This window comes from Camarhynchus parvulus, chromosome 7, assembly GCF_901933205.1.
Source record: "Camarhynchus parvulus chromosome 7, STF_HiC, whole genome shotgun sequence".
In the NCBI taxonomy this organism is placed as follows: Eukaryota; Metazoa; Chordata; class Aves; order Passeriformes; family Thraupidae; genus Camarhynchus; species Camarhynchus parvulus.
The window spans coordinates 30,444,938-30,465,510 of NC_044577.1; the positions used below are offsets into that span (position 1 = coordinate 30,444,938).

At 37.8% G+C, this 20,573-nt stretch overlaps 1 protein-coding gene across 1 annotated transcript in view; it reads right to left on the reverse strand.

The window, feature by feature from the left end:
* Positions 1-1,056: 1,056 nt before the first annotated feature.
* Positions 1,057-20,573, reverse strand: part of ACTR3 (actin related protein 3) — a 29,208-nt gene continuing 9,691 nt past the window's right edge. Inside the window, exons 2-12 of the mRNA XM_030952220.1 lie at positions 15,188-15,243; positions 11,383-11,507; positions 10,652-10,762; positions 9,107-9,202; positions 8,470-8,577; positions 6,369-6,512; positions 5,432-5,605; positions 4,978-5,070; positions 4,406-4,531; positions 2,757-2,840; positions 1,057-2,367 (exon numbers count right to left, since the gene is read on the reverse strand). Coding sequence (XP_030808080.1) covers positions 2,272-2,367; positions 2,757-2,840; positions 4,406-4,531; positions 4,978-5,070; positions 5,432-5,605; positions 6,369-6,512; positions 8,470-8,577; positions 9,107-9,202; positions 10,652-10,762; positions 11,383-11,507; positions 15,188-15,243 — 1,213 coding nt within the window. The 3' untranslated portion in view covers positions 1,057-2,271. The remainder of the gene's footprint in view (positions 2,368-2,756; positions 2,841-4,405; positions 4,532-4,977; positions 5,071-5,431; positions 5,606-6,368; positions 6,513-8,469; positions 8,578-9,106; positions 9,203-10,651; positions 10,763-11,382; positions 11,508-15,187; positions 15,244-20,573) is intronic.

Sequence of the window (20,573 nt, forward strand, 5' to 3'; positions counted from 1 at the left end):
TTTTATAAACAATTGCCAGCAACGAACCTTTTGGATGCTTTAAGCCCAACCCCATACAGAACAACAATGGGAAATCCATGTTTCTAGATTGCAGAGGGTTTTCCTGGAGCTGCCTGTGTTCCAGGTTGTACAGTGTGTGCTTTACACAATCCCTAGGATGACTGACCCACAGGCTGCTCAGCCCTTCACCACTCACCAGCAGATCTGATTTGGATCTGTTGCTACAGGTGCAGAACACTGATGTGAGCCATTCCCAGACAGATATTCCCATTGTACATTATGCCTGGTGTGTTTAAGTATTGATGAGTGTCCATGCAGTCCAAGTCATTAACAGGAGCTGCTCATACTTTTAGTTCTTTTAACACACTCAAAATCAGCTGTGGCTGTGTAACTTCTCCAAAAGTGCTACAGTATTAAAAACCAATAATCAAAAAAAAAAAAGAACCCCACAAAAAAACCCACCCCCAAACAAAACAAAAAAAGAAAAAGATCCTTGCCTTATCTTCACACACTACAGTGTATCAAGATATCCTGTCACTAGAGTATGATACAGTGGCAGAACCAGGACTGCTGGAAAAGCACAACTCTTTTTTTTTATATTTTTGCCACATTGGTCTTCCTTACCACATGAATCAATCCATAGTTATGACTCAAACTGAGTTAAAAAGTGACTTATAAAAACTGAAAAACTCTATCACTCTTAGGGAGATGTCACTAATAGTTTTGTAATAAAATTGTTCAAAATTTTGTTGCCTGCATCATGTTGTTTGATTCCAGCATGTAAATTTTTTACAATGCTTGCTGTAAAATCACTTTCCCATATTTATCCTTGTTTTGGAGTCACATTTACCAAGTTTTGAAGCTCTGTCAATAGATAAGCTTCTCTGATGAAAATGTGAGGCATCTTTGCAACTCAGAAGAAACTGGGATATCTCCCTCTTGTGGTTTTCTATGCAAACAGCCTCAAGTCCCTCTGTGGGCTCAGAAGTGCCTAAAGAAGAATTTTCTCTCATCAAATATCAACAAATTGTAAGCAATTCCAGTCACTACAGAAAGTGTTCTTCCTAGAAAGAATGAGAAAGAGATTGTTTTCACTTTATTTTTATCTACATGGTATTTTCTTGCAGAAAAACCACAGAGATTGAAAATGCAGTGCTGACTCCTGAATAGCACCACCTGCAAGAAAGTGGGGGGAAAAAAGTTACAGAACAAAGTAGATGAACAAACCCAACAGTGGAGGAGCTGTCAGGCTTCTCTAGGTAAGTGCTAGCTAGCTGAACACACAAACTGCAGCTCTAAAATGCTCACACTTGAGTTACACAAAGCACATTACATCTCTACCTCACAGACCAACCTCACTCCTCAAAAGCCACAGCGGATATGTAGGGACCCATGCTCAGAACTTCCCATGTCATGAGATTAACAAGTCTGACACCAACATAAAAAGAAATTTTGTGCCTTTATTGGAATGGTGTTAGGCTTTAAATACACCAAATTTTGATAACCTGATTATTTGGTTTAATTAGAAATGACACTACAGAACTGCAATACTGGTTCAACAGTCTTGTCTTTACTTTTTCTTTTTTTTTTTTTTTTTTAAGCAAGAGATAGTATGAAAATGCACCAAGTAATCAGAAAGCACTAGCAGGCATTAGTTAATTCAAGATAGTAGCTTTTAGTTCCAAAAGCACTCGCATTGTATGGAACCCAGGATTTAGACTGGTCATGATTTGCAAGATCTAGTTGCATGAGTCATGACTTTTTTCCTTTTTTTTTTTTTTTTAAATTTACTTTCAAGTTGGTCACTGGTAAATTTTTTTCCTCAAATATTACAGTTTCTTTTATTCATATTTTTCCTCAAAGTATAAAAAAGTATGAAATATAAACAAGCTCCTGTATTGCACCCATGAAGGGGTACAATGGAAGCATTGAAGAGCTGACTATCTACACACCATCAAATCCCATCAAATCTTGGATAATTCATTAATATACAAAATATCAGGGCACAGAAAGAACTAAAATCCACTTTTTTTGTTTTGTTACACACAGGTTCAAATAATCAATCTAAAGAAAAAAACGTGATCATTTTGGCTTTCCACTACATCTGCATGTTGAGACACTTATTAAAATGATCCTGCTTAATTGTGTTTGGTCTTTTTCTTATTGTCAAGTCATGTTTGTTATCTTAATACCAGCCATCAGACAAACAAGTAATCAGAAAGACTCTTCCTCCTCCCCACTTCCCCATCCCTGACCCCTGCAGGGTCAGCTTTAAGACATGACTCCAAACACAGGGTTGTGACGACAGATGCTAGGGCCAATCTCTTCATAATCTTTTTTGGTATGGCATACTTGGTAGAATTCAGGCTGTAAAGGGAAGGGAAAAAACATTAGTGTATGGTATAGACACCTTAATTAACAATATTAACTTTTATGTAGCCAGTGGAAAAAACAAAGATAGCACACGAATCCTAAAATTAACTTATATCATGCATGGCTAAACAACAATGCAAAGAATATATTCTACCACAAAACTAAAATGTGCCGTTTGACAGCTCACACAAAGCTTTCATTCAGCTTTCTTTTTCTCTTCTAAGTCTTTAAAGTCTAATGCAAAACCAGGGAAGGTATTATTTACCACCTGAAGCCTATCAGAAATTCCCCAATCACATTTAATATACAATGAAGGTGAGATGAGAGCTCCAAAAGCCCGGTGAGAACGGCCCAAACATGCTCAGCTTTACAGCTAAACTCACTGTGGAAGCCAGCATTGATCCTCCAAACCAGACTGCATATCTCTGCATATGGTGTGTAATGACTTGGACATCAATGGGCTTGGGCTGCAGAAAAGAGCAGAGAAAAGCAACACAATAAAAGTCACTTCTGCTGGTAAAAACCAGATCTAGTTTTAAAGGAGTGTATATACCAAGTTTTCTTTTCATAAATTAGCATTTTCATAAAAGCTGTGCATGTAAATTTGTATTTATGGCATCAGACTTCCCCTTGTACAATGAAGAGTAAGAAACAGCTCCTGCTAATAGATAAGCTACCTGCTTTATCAGAGATACTTCCATTCACAACCACTTTTTTCACACAATGTTCTGATTAATTTCTTGATGGACTATTTATTTAAGCATTTATAAGCACTGACCCATACTACCTAAACTTTTTACAAAAACACATTTTAGGAAGCTAATTTTCAAGTTTCATGTGATTATTCTAACAAAGCATCAGTTGCAGATTGGAAGTTTATCCAGGATCAATACAGTCAATCATGCTTTTCTGAACTACAGCACTCATTCCAGTCAGCCATTCCCTTTCCCTCCGTTCCTTACTTGTGCCAATCAAAACTGCCAGTGAATGTAACAGTTTCAAAATTTATTTTTCCAGCCCAACCAGCTGATATTTGAAACAGTATCTAAAAATGTTCTGTAACACATGTGCAAAACTCCAGCCAGTGATTCTTTGCCATGCCTGGTGCTTAGAATAGAATAAGAATCACACCCAACTTCCTTACTCAGATTCTGCTTCTTTACTAAGTGGTGCAAGCCTAGTGAAGAAAACAAAGACTAAATGATGCTTCTTGGGCCAGAGAACTGTGTATGACTGAAATTTCAGAGTTGTCTACATGACATATTATAAAGCTCTGTTGGGGTTTTAAAGGATTGTTTGAGCTCACCTAGCTAGATTGCTTCTAAAAAATAAATGAGGAAAATCAATTTCCTTTAAAAGGAAAAAAAAACACAATTTTTTTTTCTCTGCTGGTCTTTTCTTCATGCAGAGACAACAGAAAGATGCTCTGACCTAACCTAACCGTTAGGTCAGAGGTCTGAAGTGGAAAGAGCTAAAATTAAGGAACATGCAGTTTAGTGAAAACATGAAGTCCCTTATAGGATTGTAAGATAATTGAGGTGGGAAGGGACCACATCATGTCTCTGGTTTGGCCTCCTGCTCAAGGCAGGGTAAGCTATGAAGCCAGAGGAAGGTATTTAAGGTTTTATCCAGCTGAACCTTAAAATCATAACCTCCCCACATGTACTGAGGCACTATCAGGAATCCCAAAGCCTTCCCTTCTCTAATCAAGGCTCCCTCATTCCTCACAAGACACGTGTTCCTGACTCTCCTGGTGGCTCAACAATGAGCTCAATTCATTTCTCTTATCTTCAAGCTCAAGAGCCTGAGCACAATGAGCTGTAACTGATCAATAAACACCAAGCACAAGGACAGCTGCAGTGGCCAACTGCTGGTGTGTGATCAGTATAATGGATGAACCTCTGAAAAGCCTCTCTAAGAATATCAAATAAGATAAAGACATTTCAACAAAGACCACGATCATTGCAAGATGTTATTTGCATATTTTCCAGGTAACAGATGCTTCTTAAGTGCATGAGCTGCAGGAACCAACCTTCAGTCTGCCACCACTAAGTTCTTCACTAAGTTTCAGCCTGGCATCAACAGTCCTTTTCAAGTCTCGCTGTAAACGGCGACCGAAGTCCCTGAACATGGTTGAGCCTCCAGAGAGGACAATATTCTGTTTTGAATAACAACATTTGTTAACCACGTCTGAAAATATAAGTCTCCACATTCCCCAGTTCCTAAATTCTAAATGTCTAAATACAGTTTTAAAAGCTACAGTTAGCAGGTATGCTTTTACTGTAAGTGATCTAGCATACGAGCATGACACGACATGAATTCACCAAGAGTTTGCCACGTTAAAATTGTCTATGCTTTAAAATCCATTTATCTCTTATTACATCTCACCATTCTTGCTCAGTTTTTTGTTTCCCTAATGAAAAAGCACATTCTGAAAATGTCTAAGTGAACAACAAACCCTTCTGCATATTGGATTAATTTCCAGGAAAATGGTTAGTTTTGCTCATTTGGTATTGGTTTTTAAGAGTTTCAAATATGTACCTTGATAAAAATCCCAATTCTTCTAAAACCCATATATAAAAAATAGACATTATAGCTACTGACCTTATATAGAGGACGTCTAACATCAATGGGACAATTCTGAATAACTTCATCTACTACTTCTGAGATTGGTTGCGTGAAGTCAGGATTAGCAAACTGCAAGCAGGAATAAAATCAAGTCAAGTCACTGTGGGAATCACACATTGCAAAGGAAAAGAGGTAAAGAGGAAGAAAAGGAAAGAACCATTCTGTTATACTAGAGATGTCATGAAAACTAATAATGGAAACAGTTGTTAAATATTTTTGCTACCATTTGAAGTGCTTTGTGTGTCAACCTGGATTTGTATAAAGATTAGTAGCAATCCAGAATCAAAGCACACTGACTTGCAACAATGGCCAGTATCTAATTATAAATAAGAAGAAATGGAAGTGAAGATAACCACTTCTTTACAATTTTGCAAATAGGATTTCTCTGTTATCAACTAAAACAAAGTCTAGACAATTCAAACCAACTTACCTCAGGATGGAAGAAAATCTCTGGCCCCAGGAATCTCTCGTAACCAACATCAATGGTAAATTCTTTCTTTGAGATAGCATTAATTCCAGTATATTGTTTAATCCACTTTGTACCATCTGTGTCATACTTGTTAAATTCTTTTACTAAGTCAGGGCAAACATAACTAAAGCGCTCCTGAAAATTTAATAGATACAGTTAGAACTATTAAAAGTATAGAAATCGGGTAAGAAATTTCAAAAAATGTAGTAATTTAAACTTTTAAGAGTAAGTATTAAATTGGCAGATAAAGAATAGGCCTCAAAACAGCTGAACTGACATTTACTGTACACAGGTAGATAATGGCTCTGCTACTACAGATCATTTCTGTGCAGGACTGAAGGTTCTGGCTGAGCTAAATTACTTTTCTTCTGCTTTTCCCCTAAACTTCCAAGATTGTAAGAAATTAATTCTGAAATACATTGAAGAACTGCCAGAGAAACAAAATTGAAGTGTACTTTAAGCTGAATGTCTTTCAGAATAGCTTTGTTCTCTATGTAATGTGTATTACAAAAAAGAACACATTAATATTCAGAAAGAATATAAGAGCAATTACAGCTCTTTATATGACACATCCAGCCAACAGTATTTCCTACAGAACATTACAATAATAATAGCAACAGGATAATAACAACAATAATGATAATGGAGGAGAAGAGAAAGGGGAGACAACAGGTGAAGAGTGAAATTCCAGGCCAGACTGAGCAAGTATAACCCAACTGCAAACCCTGTTATTTCATGTTATTACATTAAGACATTTTTATATTACTTAGAATCAGAGCCCCATTACTCAGAGCCCCATTACTCAGAAGTACAATTACTTTCAGATATTCTTGTACTTTAAAATCAGATACCAAGCTGTGATATAAAATAACTTTAAGATCTGCAACATTCACATTACCTTCACTGCTTTAGCTGTTTCCAAGGATTGTTCAGGAGGAATTCCTACTTCTCTCTCTCTCAGCAACTGCTGAATGAAGTATGTGATATCTCTGCCAGCAATTGGAATGTGTTTGATACAGCTGCCAATCACATATCCTTCAGCCTGTAAACAAAATTAATGGGGACAAAGGTGCTGACAAGAACTACTTTCATCAAAGCTCAGAGGGAGACAGAAAGGCATGGAGTCTAAACTCCTACCCATTACCTGTGGTTCTGAGGCTAAAGCCCTTTAAAACTGGCTCATTTAATTACCACAAATCCAATTCTTCACAGTACAGCCTTACTTTACTTTGCATGGTTCATAATTCTTACAAGGTTAGAAGAACAGAAAGGTCACTAGTACATAAGGCAGACAAATCACTATACTCACTATTCCTTGGCCTTTATTTTCTCTTCAAAATGAGGTTACTCTTACCAAAAAGGTCAAGGAACCTTTTTTGGTGAAATATTATTTTAGAATAACTGATGTGGCCCTGCAGTCACAGCCACTGATGTAAGACGTTACAATCCACATGAACCAAAATTAATTTTCTGAAAGCAGGGAGAAAATGCATCATTTCAGGACATTAATTGAGACTGCTCAGAACATCAGACTGGCCCATCCTCATCCATCAACCTACCCTTACAAGTCACACTCATCCTGGGGACAAGTAAAAATACATTAAAAAATGGCCAAGCGTGCAAGGCTGGCCTCCAACCCTACCAGACCTGCTAAATCCAAACAAGAGGAACACAGATATCACACTCATAAAATGCTTAAGTTTTCCTATATATACACACCTCATATTCACACAAAAATGTCTTACTAACACAGAAAATAGTGTCATTTAAAAAAATCTATCCCTACTTCACTACAGAGATAAGCATTTGTTAATTCCTTTCTATCTATTTTATAACAGAGGTGGTAGAACATCTTGACAATTTGTTCAACATGTTTAAAAATTTTAGAAGTAAATGACATTCTGCAAAGGAGGTTAATGCTTCAAATTCTATAGACTACCTACTCTTATTTCAACTAAAAAAAAAAAACTAACCCACAATTCAGGAAAAGTTCAACTCTTTTAAACAGTAATTTTGAACTACTAAGTAAAATTTTAAAAGTTTACCTATAGAAGGTCTGAGGTGTCAATTGTTTTTTAAGCCTTATTAAAAATATACTAACTTGGATGAACAGTATGAACAAAGATTTAGCCACTATATTCCCCCAAAATTAATAAGAAATTGCTACATGACACTGTATGTTCAACTGCCACCAATGCTACTGCTTGTAAAAAATTGATGTTACTGTGGCATGATAAAGCTTTGTAGAGATTTTTGTCTTAAAATTTGTAATCTAACTTCATTCTGAAAATACAAATATATCTGGTACATAGACATGAATTTAGCTCCCCCAGGAAAGATAGGCAATAATTTGACAGTACGGAAAATTACTGCCGCTCTAGGTGTTCATTATTTAATAAAACATCACAGAATCATCCAAATTTCTGCTTCAGCAACTTGATGTATTGGAACAGATATTCAACACTAACTAACCCTAGGGGCTGTTTTCTTCCAGTCAAACAGCAACTTTGCCTTTGCTTGTATGGCTGAAGCACTACTAAATACTGGGAACAGATGAGGAAGAACTATAAACAATCCTACATCTTCCCTCTAATACTTTGTATTATTTCTACTTTATATATAATTGGATTGAGCTAAATGGAAATAAGAAGTCAAACTTTTTGTACTGACTACTGTAAAGAGCCTATTCATTCTTACCAGCAAGTCAAAATAGAAACGTGCTAAAGCAACTTCACTCATCACTTAGCATGGCTTTGGCAATTCACCTTTTAAGGTAAGTCACTGAAAGACAATTAGTCCTGCCAAACTCAGGGTTACAGAGTTCTTCAAGAGTTTCTGCACTACAAAATGAACCAAAACTCACACCCACAGCCCTGGGAATTATCTGATGTTTTTGAAGACTCCTATCCATACTTCAGTGTGTGTAGGTGTACATTCAGAGAACTCAGAGGACAAAAATTCTGCACTGAAGCTGTAGTGTAGCTCTGAGGCACACTTACCACAGGAATGACATGAGTGACACCATCTCCACTGTCTATAACTGTGCCAGTCAGTGTTCGCTCTCCTACTTGCCTTGATGTCCAAGATGCAGCTAAGGCAAGGACAGCCTTGGGAAAAAAACACACTAAAATCAAATATTGCTGAAAACATCTGCCTGCAGACCTCACTCCTCCCAAGGACAGACTGACACCCCCATGGAAATTGACAGCATGGAAACTGATTTAATAATATTATATATGTCTATACAACAGCTTAGAAAAAAGAGGCTGCAAAATGTAATTTTTGTCACTTGCCTGGTATTTTTTCAGCCATGCTCAAAAATAGTTTTTCGTTACTTCACACTGAAAGGGATTCAGTTCTTGGATTAATAGAATTATTATGATGTGGTGTGGTTTTTTTGTTTACTTTTGATGCAACAGATATCATACTCTACTGCTCAGAAGCCTGTAGAGGTAACAGAGGAACAGCGTCCAGTAACCACCCACAGAATCAAAGCATGTCAAACATGCAGTGCTGGAACTGCCAGAAGGACATAAACATATTCCAAACACTACTTACACTGTTTTTTCACAGTGAAATTAGTTTCAGCCCAAGGAAAAATATTGCAGCTGTGACTTTCAACAGCCCTCCCCTTACCTGGACAGCAATATATAGCCCTGGAACGTTGAAAGACTCAAACATGATTTCAGCAGTATATTCTCTATTTTCTGGAGTATTTAATGGAGGCTCAGTCTGTGAGAAAGAAAAAAAAACAAAAAACCAAACAACCATGAGTTTTACTTACATTCAAACCAAACATTTGACTTTAAAAAAAAGAACCACCAACTCCTAACTTCTACGATGAGTCATTCAACAACAATAGCATGTAAAAATAGTAATGGACCAAGGGTGCTTTTAAGAATTTATGCAAATTGCATTAAAAGAAAGAAAAAACAAAAGCGCAATAAAAACTACATCAGTTACTGTGCTTAAGAATTTACATCCAAGACCCCTTTTGTGGGCTGGTTAGCTCATTACAACTTTTGATTTCACTTGAAAGAATCAAGGGCTATCAAAATATGTCAAAGGATGCAGTTTAGCACTTTCATTTAAAGAATGACATTTTTTAGATATCTCAGTGAAAAGAGCTGTTTCCCTTCAGAAGGCAGCCACTGTAACACAAATTGATATGTTCAGCTATAGGAATGCACTCAAGTGACAGAAGCTGAACATAAACCATACCATAATAGTGTGCTACAGCTTTCATTGAAGTAGCAAACATACTCAAGGCTCTACTCTGAAGGAGCATTTTGGATAGTGCTACAGAATGCTTGAGAAAAGAAAACATCATTCTTCCATTGCAGCAACTGTGTAACAGGAGGGTAAAAAGAGGAGGGAGTCAAATTCTTCACAAAGGTGTTGGGACAAAGGGCACAAAACTCTGCTTGGGAAGCCCTAAGTAGGTATTAGGAGGAAAAAAGGTAACTTAAAGGTGTCAAATATTGAAAAGGGAGCCAGGGTTGCAATGGCATTTTGATCCTTGGAGATATTCACAGCTTGGCTGGACACAGCCTTGAGCAACTGGACCTAATTATTGTTTAAATGCCTTCATCTTCTTGAAACAGGTATGGCCAATACTTCTAATTCCAAACTTGGTCTATAAATATCACACTAAACCAAATTGCTTATTTCAATGACCCTAAATAAAATACTGAGGAATAGCAGATGCTTCAGAATAACATTGACCTTAATTGAGATCTAATCAGCCCAAATATGACAATCAACCCTTCCAGTTCCACAGAAAATAAAAGAGAAATTTACTCTCTAGATACTTCATCCAGATGGCAGTACTGTAAAAACAAAATAATTGCAATTATGTAAGGTCAAAACACAAGTATTGTTTTTGTCTCAAACATATAAACTTGAGATTATTGAATTCAGTGGAGAAGGAAAATAAAAGTGATGAATCAGACCATTTGGAGGGAAATGAGAAGAGAACAGAAAAATGTTTGCTGTTCAAACACACTGACATTTTTAGAAAATTAAAGAACCTGAATGGCTTAAGGCAGGTCAAGAAAGCTCCAGGTAATTTATTTACTTTTGCTTTCAAAATATGAATATTTGTATTTAAGAATTTACATAAATCAACACATTGTTATTCACCACACAGAAACTTCTCAAACAAGGCATAAATTTACCTACCAAAAGAAAATAATGGTCCTCAGGTTCTGCCCTTAAATACTTAAAGATTACTTGCTCCATAAATCTCTCCATCAAGTCCCAGTCTTCAACTATACCATGGCGGATAGGCCACTAGTGGAGAAAAATATCAAATTATAATTGGAAACAAAAAGAAAAAAGAGAAACAAAAAACCCCAAAACCAAACAAAAAAAAACCCCATTTTAAACTGAAATATGCTTTCAGCTGCATATATTAAAAGTATATGATCTACACAAGCAAGAAACCTTGATTTAGGCTTCCCCTATTCCTACTGACACCTATTGAAAGTTCTGATTCCAACCCTGAGTAGCTGAGACAACCAACACATTGCATTTTCCCAGTACAGCAGAATGGTGGTACTGGGATAAACCAAAAGTTCCCCCAGCCCAGTGACCCACTCTGATGCTGCTGATAGAAGCTGCCAAGGAACAAGAGAATGTGGCATTTCCACTTAACACCCTCTCAGCCTCCTTTCACTTATGAAGGAATATATATATATGTAATATATATATATATATATATAAAAAAGTGTTTTGCAAATTCCCACAGGCTCCCCAAAGTCAACATTAATAACAAAGCTTAATTTCTATTTAAACAGAGTTAATAAATAAGATTTAAGTTATCCAAAAAGCATTCTTAACATTATAATTACTGTACACATGATGCTTGTTAAACAGGACTGAAAAATTATTTTTAAAATTTTTCTTAATACCTTGGTTGCATAAGTTGGTTTTTCTATTGCTTCGTCCCCAATGAAGAAGTCTAAATCATCCACACCTTTCAAAACCCTCCTTTGTGCTTGATCCACCACTTTTGCTGACTCTTTGATAGCAATACCTTCAACAGAGAACACAAACATTATTGTAGGTCATATATCCTGCACTAAAAAAAGAAAAAAAAAAGAAAACCTACACTGGAAAAACAGACACACTGATCACAATCATCTTTTGTTTCAAGTGTAACTCAGAAAAGCTACATAGAACACAGATAATTTGCCTTCCAGTCATGGGGGAGCATGGTTAAGGACTTAAAAAGTAACACAGTAACAGACTTAAATACAAATTTAATTGTTCCACACCCAACATGCAATCAGAAAGATAAAATATACTCAGAAACACTAAAATAGGATATCCCTACAGATTTCACTTTATTCAACAAACATGCTGATTTTCTTCACACTCCAATAACAATAACAATTTTAAGTATTATTATTAGTGTTGTTCTCTTAAAAATAATCACTCCCCAGCCATCAGGGCTGCAGCTCCAGCAATACATGCTGTATTTTTTCAAATCTTACTAATTGCCTTTAAGCAGAATCCTTTACACAGATGAGGAAATTCATATCTACAAGCAGCATTAAATCAGCCTCAACTGTCCTAAGGCTGTGCTCCAAAAGCTCCTTCAATGGCAGAAGTATTTTTCTAGTTCTCACTTTGAGCAAGAAGTTATGTTTGTTCACAACTAAGATTTAAAAAGTTATGAAAAGCTGCAGTCTGAAGTGCAGCAGCCAGGGCAGCACAGCTACAGGACCTGGAAATCAGTAGCTGGCTAAGGGGTAAAGCACCCTGAGCTCACAGATCCTCCTCATCCTCCTCCCTTCCCTTCCCACACCGAGCAACACAGACAGAGCCACAGGAACCAAGAAGCTGAGTGTTGTGAAAGACTCAACAGGATGGAACACAAGTCATTATTTTGAGCTCTTCAGGAAGAAAACTGAATCATAGCGCAACTTCTGTAGCTGCTTACAGGAGAGCAGAGAGGAAGCAGAAGGCTGGGGAAGCCAAACAGAAGAGGGAGAGATGGGAAGCAGAAGCTAAAATCACAGGGAAGGAAATGTCGCAAGGCAGGTGCTTGCTGCAAGTCAAGAGAGGAGCCCTGACAAATATTTTCAGGTCATTGTTACAGATCTCACACATCTGGGGTATTATTCTGTCCAGATGTGTCTCATCCTCAAGAACTTTCAAGTGAAATCCACCACTTGCCACAGGATTACTTCCAAACCCAACGGTTTCAATCCTGTTACAAGCCTAAAACAAGATAGGAGGTCTCCAATATTTTGCTGCCCTCAAGGGCAGCTTGTTCAGCCCTGATTTTGAAAGGCAGAAACTAGGAGCAAACAACCTCAATCATAACCTGAAAATACAAACAAGAAAATAGATCTTGCTGAAACCTCAGCTGCTGTGCCTGAGGATGGGCAGCACCTCAGCAATATTCAGAGCAGTTGCCTTTGGTTTGCTTGGCACAAGAATTAAGAACTTTTAGGGAAAAAAAACCCACATCCTTGCATTGAAGCAATTTTTGTGCTGACACTACTCAGACCAGTTTTTTTCTTTTAGAAGTAAAGAAAAAGCCGTCAGCTACCACAGATATACTGAAATAATGAAAAATCAAGGGTAATGGATAGAAGGTGACTCCCATTTCAACAAACAGCTGGAAAAACCTGCTAAAGTGAATAAGGATCAAACAAAATTAATGATCTAAGATCTAAAAAGCAGCCAGAGAAAAAGTAGTGAACCCAAGCTACATCAAAACACTGGCCCAATATATTCTCATTTACTTCACTTTTCATGTAAGCATTTATCATCTCTACAGAAGCATACTGAGAATAAAATCAAGAACACCTCACAAGGAGATAAAAATTTGTTAAGAGCAGGAGTGAATAAGATAAGCTACAAGTGAACAAGGCACAAGGAATGCTGCTCAGACCTGTTTAACAGCAAACATTAATTTTAGAGAATCAAACTGATAAAATGCCACTGCTGGAAGTGCAAGGAGAAACCAAATCATTTTTCCACAGGGAATAGGATTAAGGAAATTATAGAGACCAAAGGTTTTTTTTGTAACATTTTGCTTTGAAACTAGGTACTGCTGCACTCTGTTTCTGTTTCTCTAATGTGGATTAACCCAGTGCTATTTTGTTTCATTCTAGGCAGAGGATTAACACAAACTCATGCTGTTACTGTAATTATCTAGCTTGGGCTGCAGCACAAATGAGAAAAATGCCTTTTTTATTGAGAGTATTGCAGTCAAGGGTCATTTCAGCTGCAGGAGCATCTAGACCGAGCATCCTTTTTTCCATACACCACACTGCATCAAAGGGCTGTCAAAAAATTCTCATTTCATCTCCTTCTCTTCTACTTTAATAGCATCCCTGTTGGACAAATTTCCCTGCTTAATGATCTGACAGGTCATTTCATTTCCAGTGTTTAAAATATCATATTTCTTCTTTTTTGGAACAAAAAAGTGATCTTCAAATTAAATAACCAAATCTAAAGATGCAGAAAAAGTACGTAAACACTATGTTTCTGAAATTAAATAACCACTTGTCCATTTATATTTCAACAAGTGCTACGAAGTTTAAAGAGCACTGTAAGCATCTTTTCAATGTTTAGGAACTTTTAATATCTAATCTTAAACTAGATTTTGTGTGAAAAGCAGAATTGTAGAGTGTTTTCTATGACATTGAAACAAACTTAATGAAGTTAATTTAGAAAACCAAATAATCTAAGAAATGCTTATTAGAAGTCAAAATAGGAAATACAGAATGGATTCTCTGAAAGCATTTTCCTGTTCTTATATAAGTGAATTAGCCCTATCTTTCCACGAAAATTACTTTTTGAAGCAGGTTTCCTTGAAAAATCAACACAGACCCTGAACTTCCAAGTTTATTTCACAGTGACTGTGCTGAAGTAGTATTAGTTCCAGCTCTCTTCCTGTTGTATTTGCAGGGAAAACTGGGTGTGATAATTATTCCTTTTCACCAGGATGTAATCCATTATTACTTTGGCACAGATGAACAATGAGGAACTGCCAAGTGCTGTAGGAGGTCAAAAGGTGAAGCATTTCTAAGGGAAGCTGAGTGAGCTTCACTCTCTAGAGTAGAACTTTATCTCTTCAAGTGGGAGAAACAGTTCAGGAGCCAGGCAGCAAATAAATAAGCTGCTCTACATGGGGGAAAAACTTGACATGGTTTCTTGTTACATTTGCAAAATACAGTAAATTAACATAGCTGTAATACTGACAACTTCCAGGCAAGCAGAACATTTTAAACCCTAGAGATATTCAATAATACAATTTTAATTTTTTTCCAGTTATAATCAACTCAACATTTTACCAGATAAATCACAAAACGGGGGGAGGAAAACCTCCCAAAAGGTACATGTAACCGTGCCACTGGATTTTTACATTATTTCAATGTCCAAAAAAAATTAGCTTCAACTCTTAGTATCCTTTTTTAATGAATGAATCTTTCTAAACCGAGTACCCGTAGCAAAACAAAAAAGCCACATTATTACTCTATGTCATCACTGAGAGATCAAGTAATTCTCTTTTAATGTTTTTTTTTTGGTTTTTTTGTTTTGTTTTTGGTTTTTTTTTTTTGGTGTGGGGTTTTTTTTTGTTTGTTTGTTTTTTGTTTTTTTTTTTTTTTTTTTTTTTTTGTGTGTGTTTTTTTAATGGCATGTTACAGAAAGTCTGAGAGTAACTTTAGCATTGATACACAAGTAACAAATACTTACATGAAGGGATAATGAACTGGGGTTCAGTATTACCCGCATATCCGAGCTTTGTATACCTGTCGAGGCAAAAAAAGATTTGGTTGCAACATTTAATACCAAAAATAACAAAGATACCTGCTTTTTTAATGAACAGACCCCTCTTCCCATATCAGAAGGACACCACACTGACTTTTCTATAAAAATAAACCAAAAAAACTAGGGCAAAGTAAGAATTTACCTTTTAAAGTATAAAACTCCAGCCACAGATCAAGCATCACTGCTAACTTCTACTCTAATAACACTTTACTAGGAACACAAAGTTACATGAAATTCAATCTGTCAGTGTTTAGGAGTGTAATTTTTGTTCCTCTCTGCTCAGCAGCTAGCGTCTCCACAGAAATATTTTCATACAGCTAATGCTGGTGGTAGAAGTGTTTTTGTAATTCCACGATAGAGAGAAAAGCTGCCCTGCCCATGGACTGCCAGCAGGGCTGGTCAGCCTTATGTCACAAGCAGCTGATAATGCCAAGTCCTAGCAAAAGCCATTCCATTTCACAAATGGAAAACAGTGTCAAAATGTGTCCAGTAAGAATAAAGAAAACAAGGGGAAAATAACTACATGCCTTCACTCCAGAATGTGCTATGGATATATACATTATCTTCATTATTACAATGCAAGAAAACTGAAGAAATTAACAAAGTATTCATGAAAAATAACTTCAAAACTCAGGGTACCAAAACCAGCTGATAGAAATGCTGTCACTAAAGCAGCACAGGCAAATTCTAAAGCATGCAGACCAAAATGCACAGCTCTAGCTCTAGAGCTGGAGCTTACCCACATGTTGTTAACAAACACAGACGTGACAAAGTTCTCATTTGATTTGAGTGCAGCTGCACTGAATTAGCACCACCAGCAAAGGCATGAAGGCTGTAGTAGCACCTCCACAGCTTTCAGCACTCTGACAGAAAGCTGGAAGATCTTAGGAGGCGTCAGGCAGCAGTAACTCTCACAACCCATAAATCCATGGCAGTGACACAGCAGGAGGCTGGGCTGCCAGGCTGGGAGGGGAGTGCTGCTGCTGCCATGCCCCATATAGTAGAGAGCAGCAACACCTAAACAATTTCCATCCCTGATGCTAATTGCACCCATCAGCGCTGGCCAAGGCACCAGATCTCACAGGAAAGGTGGGTTTCTCTCTGAGTAACAAAGTGGTTAGCACAGCACCTCATCTAACACCACAAATGCTTTGAAGGAGATGTATTTTCAAAGCTGTAAACAGGATCTTGTGTGTAACACACTGTAACAGTTGTGAGTGATCATGCACAGAAACTTGACTTCATAACAACCAACAGGAATGTTTCTTGACAAAGTAAACTTTGCAGGCAGAAGATGACAAATAATGAAAAAAGAAACTATCAGAAAGAACTTCACACCTCATGAAGACATTAGGCACTGTATGTGCCTCAACTCAGGACACACAACTTGGATTTTGCTCACTGAAGTTTGATTTTCTTCTTAAAGATCTAGTTCCCAAGAGAAATATCAAGAATTACACAAACTGGTGCTTCTTTTACCTATCATGCAGAGTACAACTGCTCGCATGTATTTATATTGTTTTAAGAGGCTTTTAGTGCCACAATCACTAAGCAAACCAGCAAATACTGACTCACTCCCTCTACCTTCCCCTGCAGACCCAAACTGTGGCATGCACATATTAAAGCTAAATCTACACAAGAACTTTGGAGCCTGAATGCTACATAAACCTACAACGAGATTAGAAGTGTTTTTTAAGTTAAAGAAGTTAAAACTGTTTGATTATTAAACTCAGTATTTCAAAGAAAGCAAAAGCTCAACTGTTGCAGGTAACTGGCAGCTTAGTTGCTTGTGGGTGGGAGTTTGCCCAGCACACACACAGCCAGCAAGACTGAAAGAAAAATAATCTCATGAAAGATGCATTTTACATAAAAAGAGCGTATTCAGACATAAAATCAGCATATATAAAAATACTATGGCCTACTCAGCAAGAAGTGTACTGACTCAGGAAAAAAAAAAAGTAGTGCATTTTTAAGCTTCCAAGAAAAGAAAGGGGAAAAAAACCTGCATGATATCTCTGAATATTAGAGCATTGTATCAGCAAGTCTCCAGTGCAGTGCCCTACACAACACCTCACACCTCTCATGTACAAGACTTCCTTCCACCCCTGGAACTTCAGCATCACTGGCACATGGGCCAGGGATGGAGCCCCTGCTGCCCCAGGCTCACAGCACAGCCAGGCACCACAGCACAACACATTATAACCACTAAACCTGATTTTTATAAATAAATGCATATAGAGATACTCTTCAGTTAAAATGGAGTCTAAAAATGTGCTAGGTGAGGCAAAAAGCTAAGGTAAAACTGAATGAAACTCGATAAAAATCTTAAATAATAAATGCACAATCTAGTCACTGTGCGATTCTTCACAAATTGACTTTTGCAGATACGAGGCTTTACTCAGAGTGATCAGATCTATCACTCATTTGAAGTAAATATTTAAATCACATGAAAAGAAGGATACTATAGGCAATCCAGATTCCACAAGCATACAGTTTCCATAAGGAGTTCTTACATAGCAACGTGTGTCTGACTAATCAATGATTCACAGGGGAACAAGGCACACCCCAGCTTCCCCAGGGCAGGAATTACTGCTGCTACAGAAAAAGAATCCTGATAGTAGAGATATCATAAGGCAGTACCAACACTGGATTTTCCATAAATCACCCCTGGTCTTGCTACCCAGAATTGAAGAGCGGCAGAAGGGACTTGCACGGAGACAGGCAGGCACACCCCATTAATGAGCCATGGACTCAGCCTTCCCACATGGAATTTGGGGCATTCAGCAGTAAAGGCACAAGGCACTGCACACAGGACTGTAATGGAATAAGCTGATTTCTATTAAAATCTGTAACACAGAACTGATTTACAAAATCCCAAAGGTGAAAGCCTGGATTGTTCAGGTGTTTCCCTCCTACTTCTCTGTGTTCAGCTCCCTGAACTGTTTCTGTAGGCCTGTTATCTCATTAAAGAAAAAAAACCCAAAAAAAAAAACCTCTAAGAAACAATCAGGCAAAAAATTTGTTGGATAATCATGGCCTATAACTTTAATTCAGAAAATCAGCTACAAAGTATCCAAGAGTAGTACATTTTCTCTATACATATGTGAATGTCTGTACATGGAGAATCATATACACCCCCTCCCACATTTTCTCTCAGCATGCGTGTGTGTGTGTGTGTATATATACATACACATATATAGTGCTGATATTCCCCAGTGACCTTCTCCAAAAGGCAGCACCACTCTCTAGTCTACAGAGATATGTGATAAATAAATTATCTTTTTGTAATGGGCATTCATAGCACAAACAGGTTTGGGAGAGCAACTACTTAAGGTTCCTTCTGAGTTAACTCTACTAACTCCTATCTCACCTATCAGTGGAGAAATATCTTCAGCATGTGATCATCACCCTCAAAAACTCACATCCTGAAAGTGCACAGCAGCTCTGCACTCTGCCCAAGAGCTCTCTGGAAGGACAGCCAAAGGGCTTCCCACAATGTTCTCAGCAGCACTAATGGGATTTCTTACATGTGCTCTCTCACCTAGAATAGATGTTTCTGAGGCTGTGACACAAAAGCAATGTCACTGGGAGGTTACTTGTGCATTAGTCACACAGGCAATTTTAAAGCCAAGAGGAAACAGCGCTGAGGGTAAGAACTTGTAACAAGGATGTCATTACCAGAACCTCCATCTGCAAACCACAAACTATGACCACGTGCCTTTGCTCCACTGCTCTCCTACCCACAAGAAATGCCATTCTCACGAGTTATACACCCTAGCTCAAGCACAACTGCAATTCCAACAAAAGTGAGGAAAAGGGGGACAACTGCTTTGTGGGCAATGCAGTTGTCCAGCTGCTCCTGAAGTACCACAGAGCTGGGGGGTCCAACACAAATTGTGTCATTTCTCTGGCAGCTCCACACAAAGACAGGAGTTAACCAAGCACAAGCAGGCAAGAGCACTCGAGGACAAGCATCACCTGATCTCCAACTCCTACAGCAAATCTGGGTTGCAGCCTATTCCTCAGCTGCTCCTAATGACCTGGGCTAACAGAAATGTCACACATTTAAAATGCATACACAAACAGAAGTAAGATGTACCTGCAATGCTGGTCCCACTGGAAAGATACAAAAACAAAAAAAGAACCATTTTTCTGTGGGAAAAGTAAAGCAAGTGGGGATAAAAAGCCCCAAACTGACAGGAAATCAAAATGGTCTCTTTCTGGTTTACCTTTGAGGTGCATCATTAGCAAAACAAGGGCATTTTGTTCAGAGGGCTATTTTTTTCTTGTTGTTCAAACTGCCCTCTTCATGATGGTTCTGAATTACTGTTCACCATCTGAGCCACAGTCCTTCTGTGCAAGCTCCCACTCCAAATACAACACATCCTTTGCCTGTACCTCACCCTGCAGATGCAATGGGTTTCCCAGACACCATAGCCTGGACAGGACACATGTGTAACTTCTAAAATTCTGCTGTGGTGTGTACCACAGCCCATACATCAAGCCCAGCAAGGTTTCCCTATCTAAACACACCTCAACTCCTACGCAGAACACGTCCAAGTGGTGATGCTCCAAGCAAGTATAACATCCAGTGATTAGATTAGCCTTTACACAGTTAAATGCATTTATTCTTAAATGTAAGCTGATACTGCCGTTTTGCAAGGTGTCACACTTGCTCAGGCAGCAGGAGATCGCTGCTCCATATCCCCTTCCATGCAAATGGGTCTGGAGCCAATCTCCCATTTCCCTTGAGAGCCTCTTCCCACGTGTTTATTAACTCTCCTGAGGCAGGAGTGCTCTGCATTTCTTTACTGAAACCACGTGGAAAAACATACTCCAGAAAACAAAGGCCTAAGACAGAAAGCAAGATGATTGCAACACTCATCATTCAACACAAGTTCATTGCTGGCTAAATTACCTGAACTCAAAATATTGTAATTGAGTAAAGCAAGGTATAGAAGAGCTACAGAAAAGCTCAGACTGTGGAGATTCTAAGGAGAACATGCACCTGGTAATATATTCAAAAGGGCATGAAATAAATCTCATGGCAAAAACTCCAAGTTTTTACACAGAATGGAAAGGGATTCTGCTCTTCAATACCAACTCCTTACACATGGTCTGTCCATAAAAGACTTTATAAAAACAGCTTAATATCCTTTCTTGTTTTAACTGGATAAATTCAACATAGACAGGGATTATAAGATAGATACCATGTTTTTACTGTCTGATGTTTTCTGATAACAGCTGCCTAAAAAAGAAATTGAACATTTCTCAAACATGGATGAATTCCTAGTCTTCATATACAGAGCCT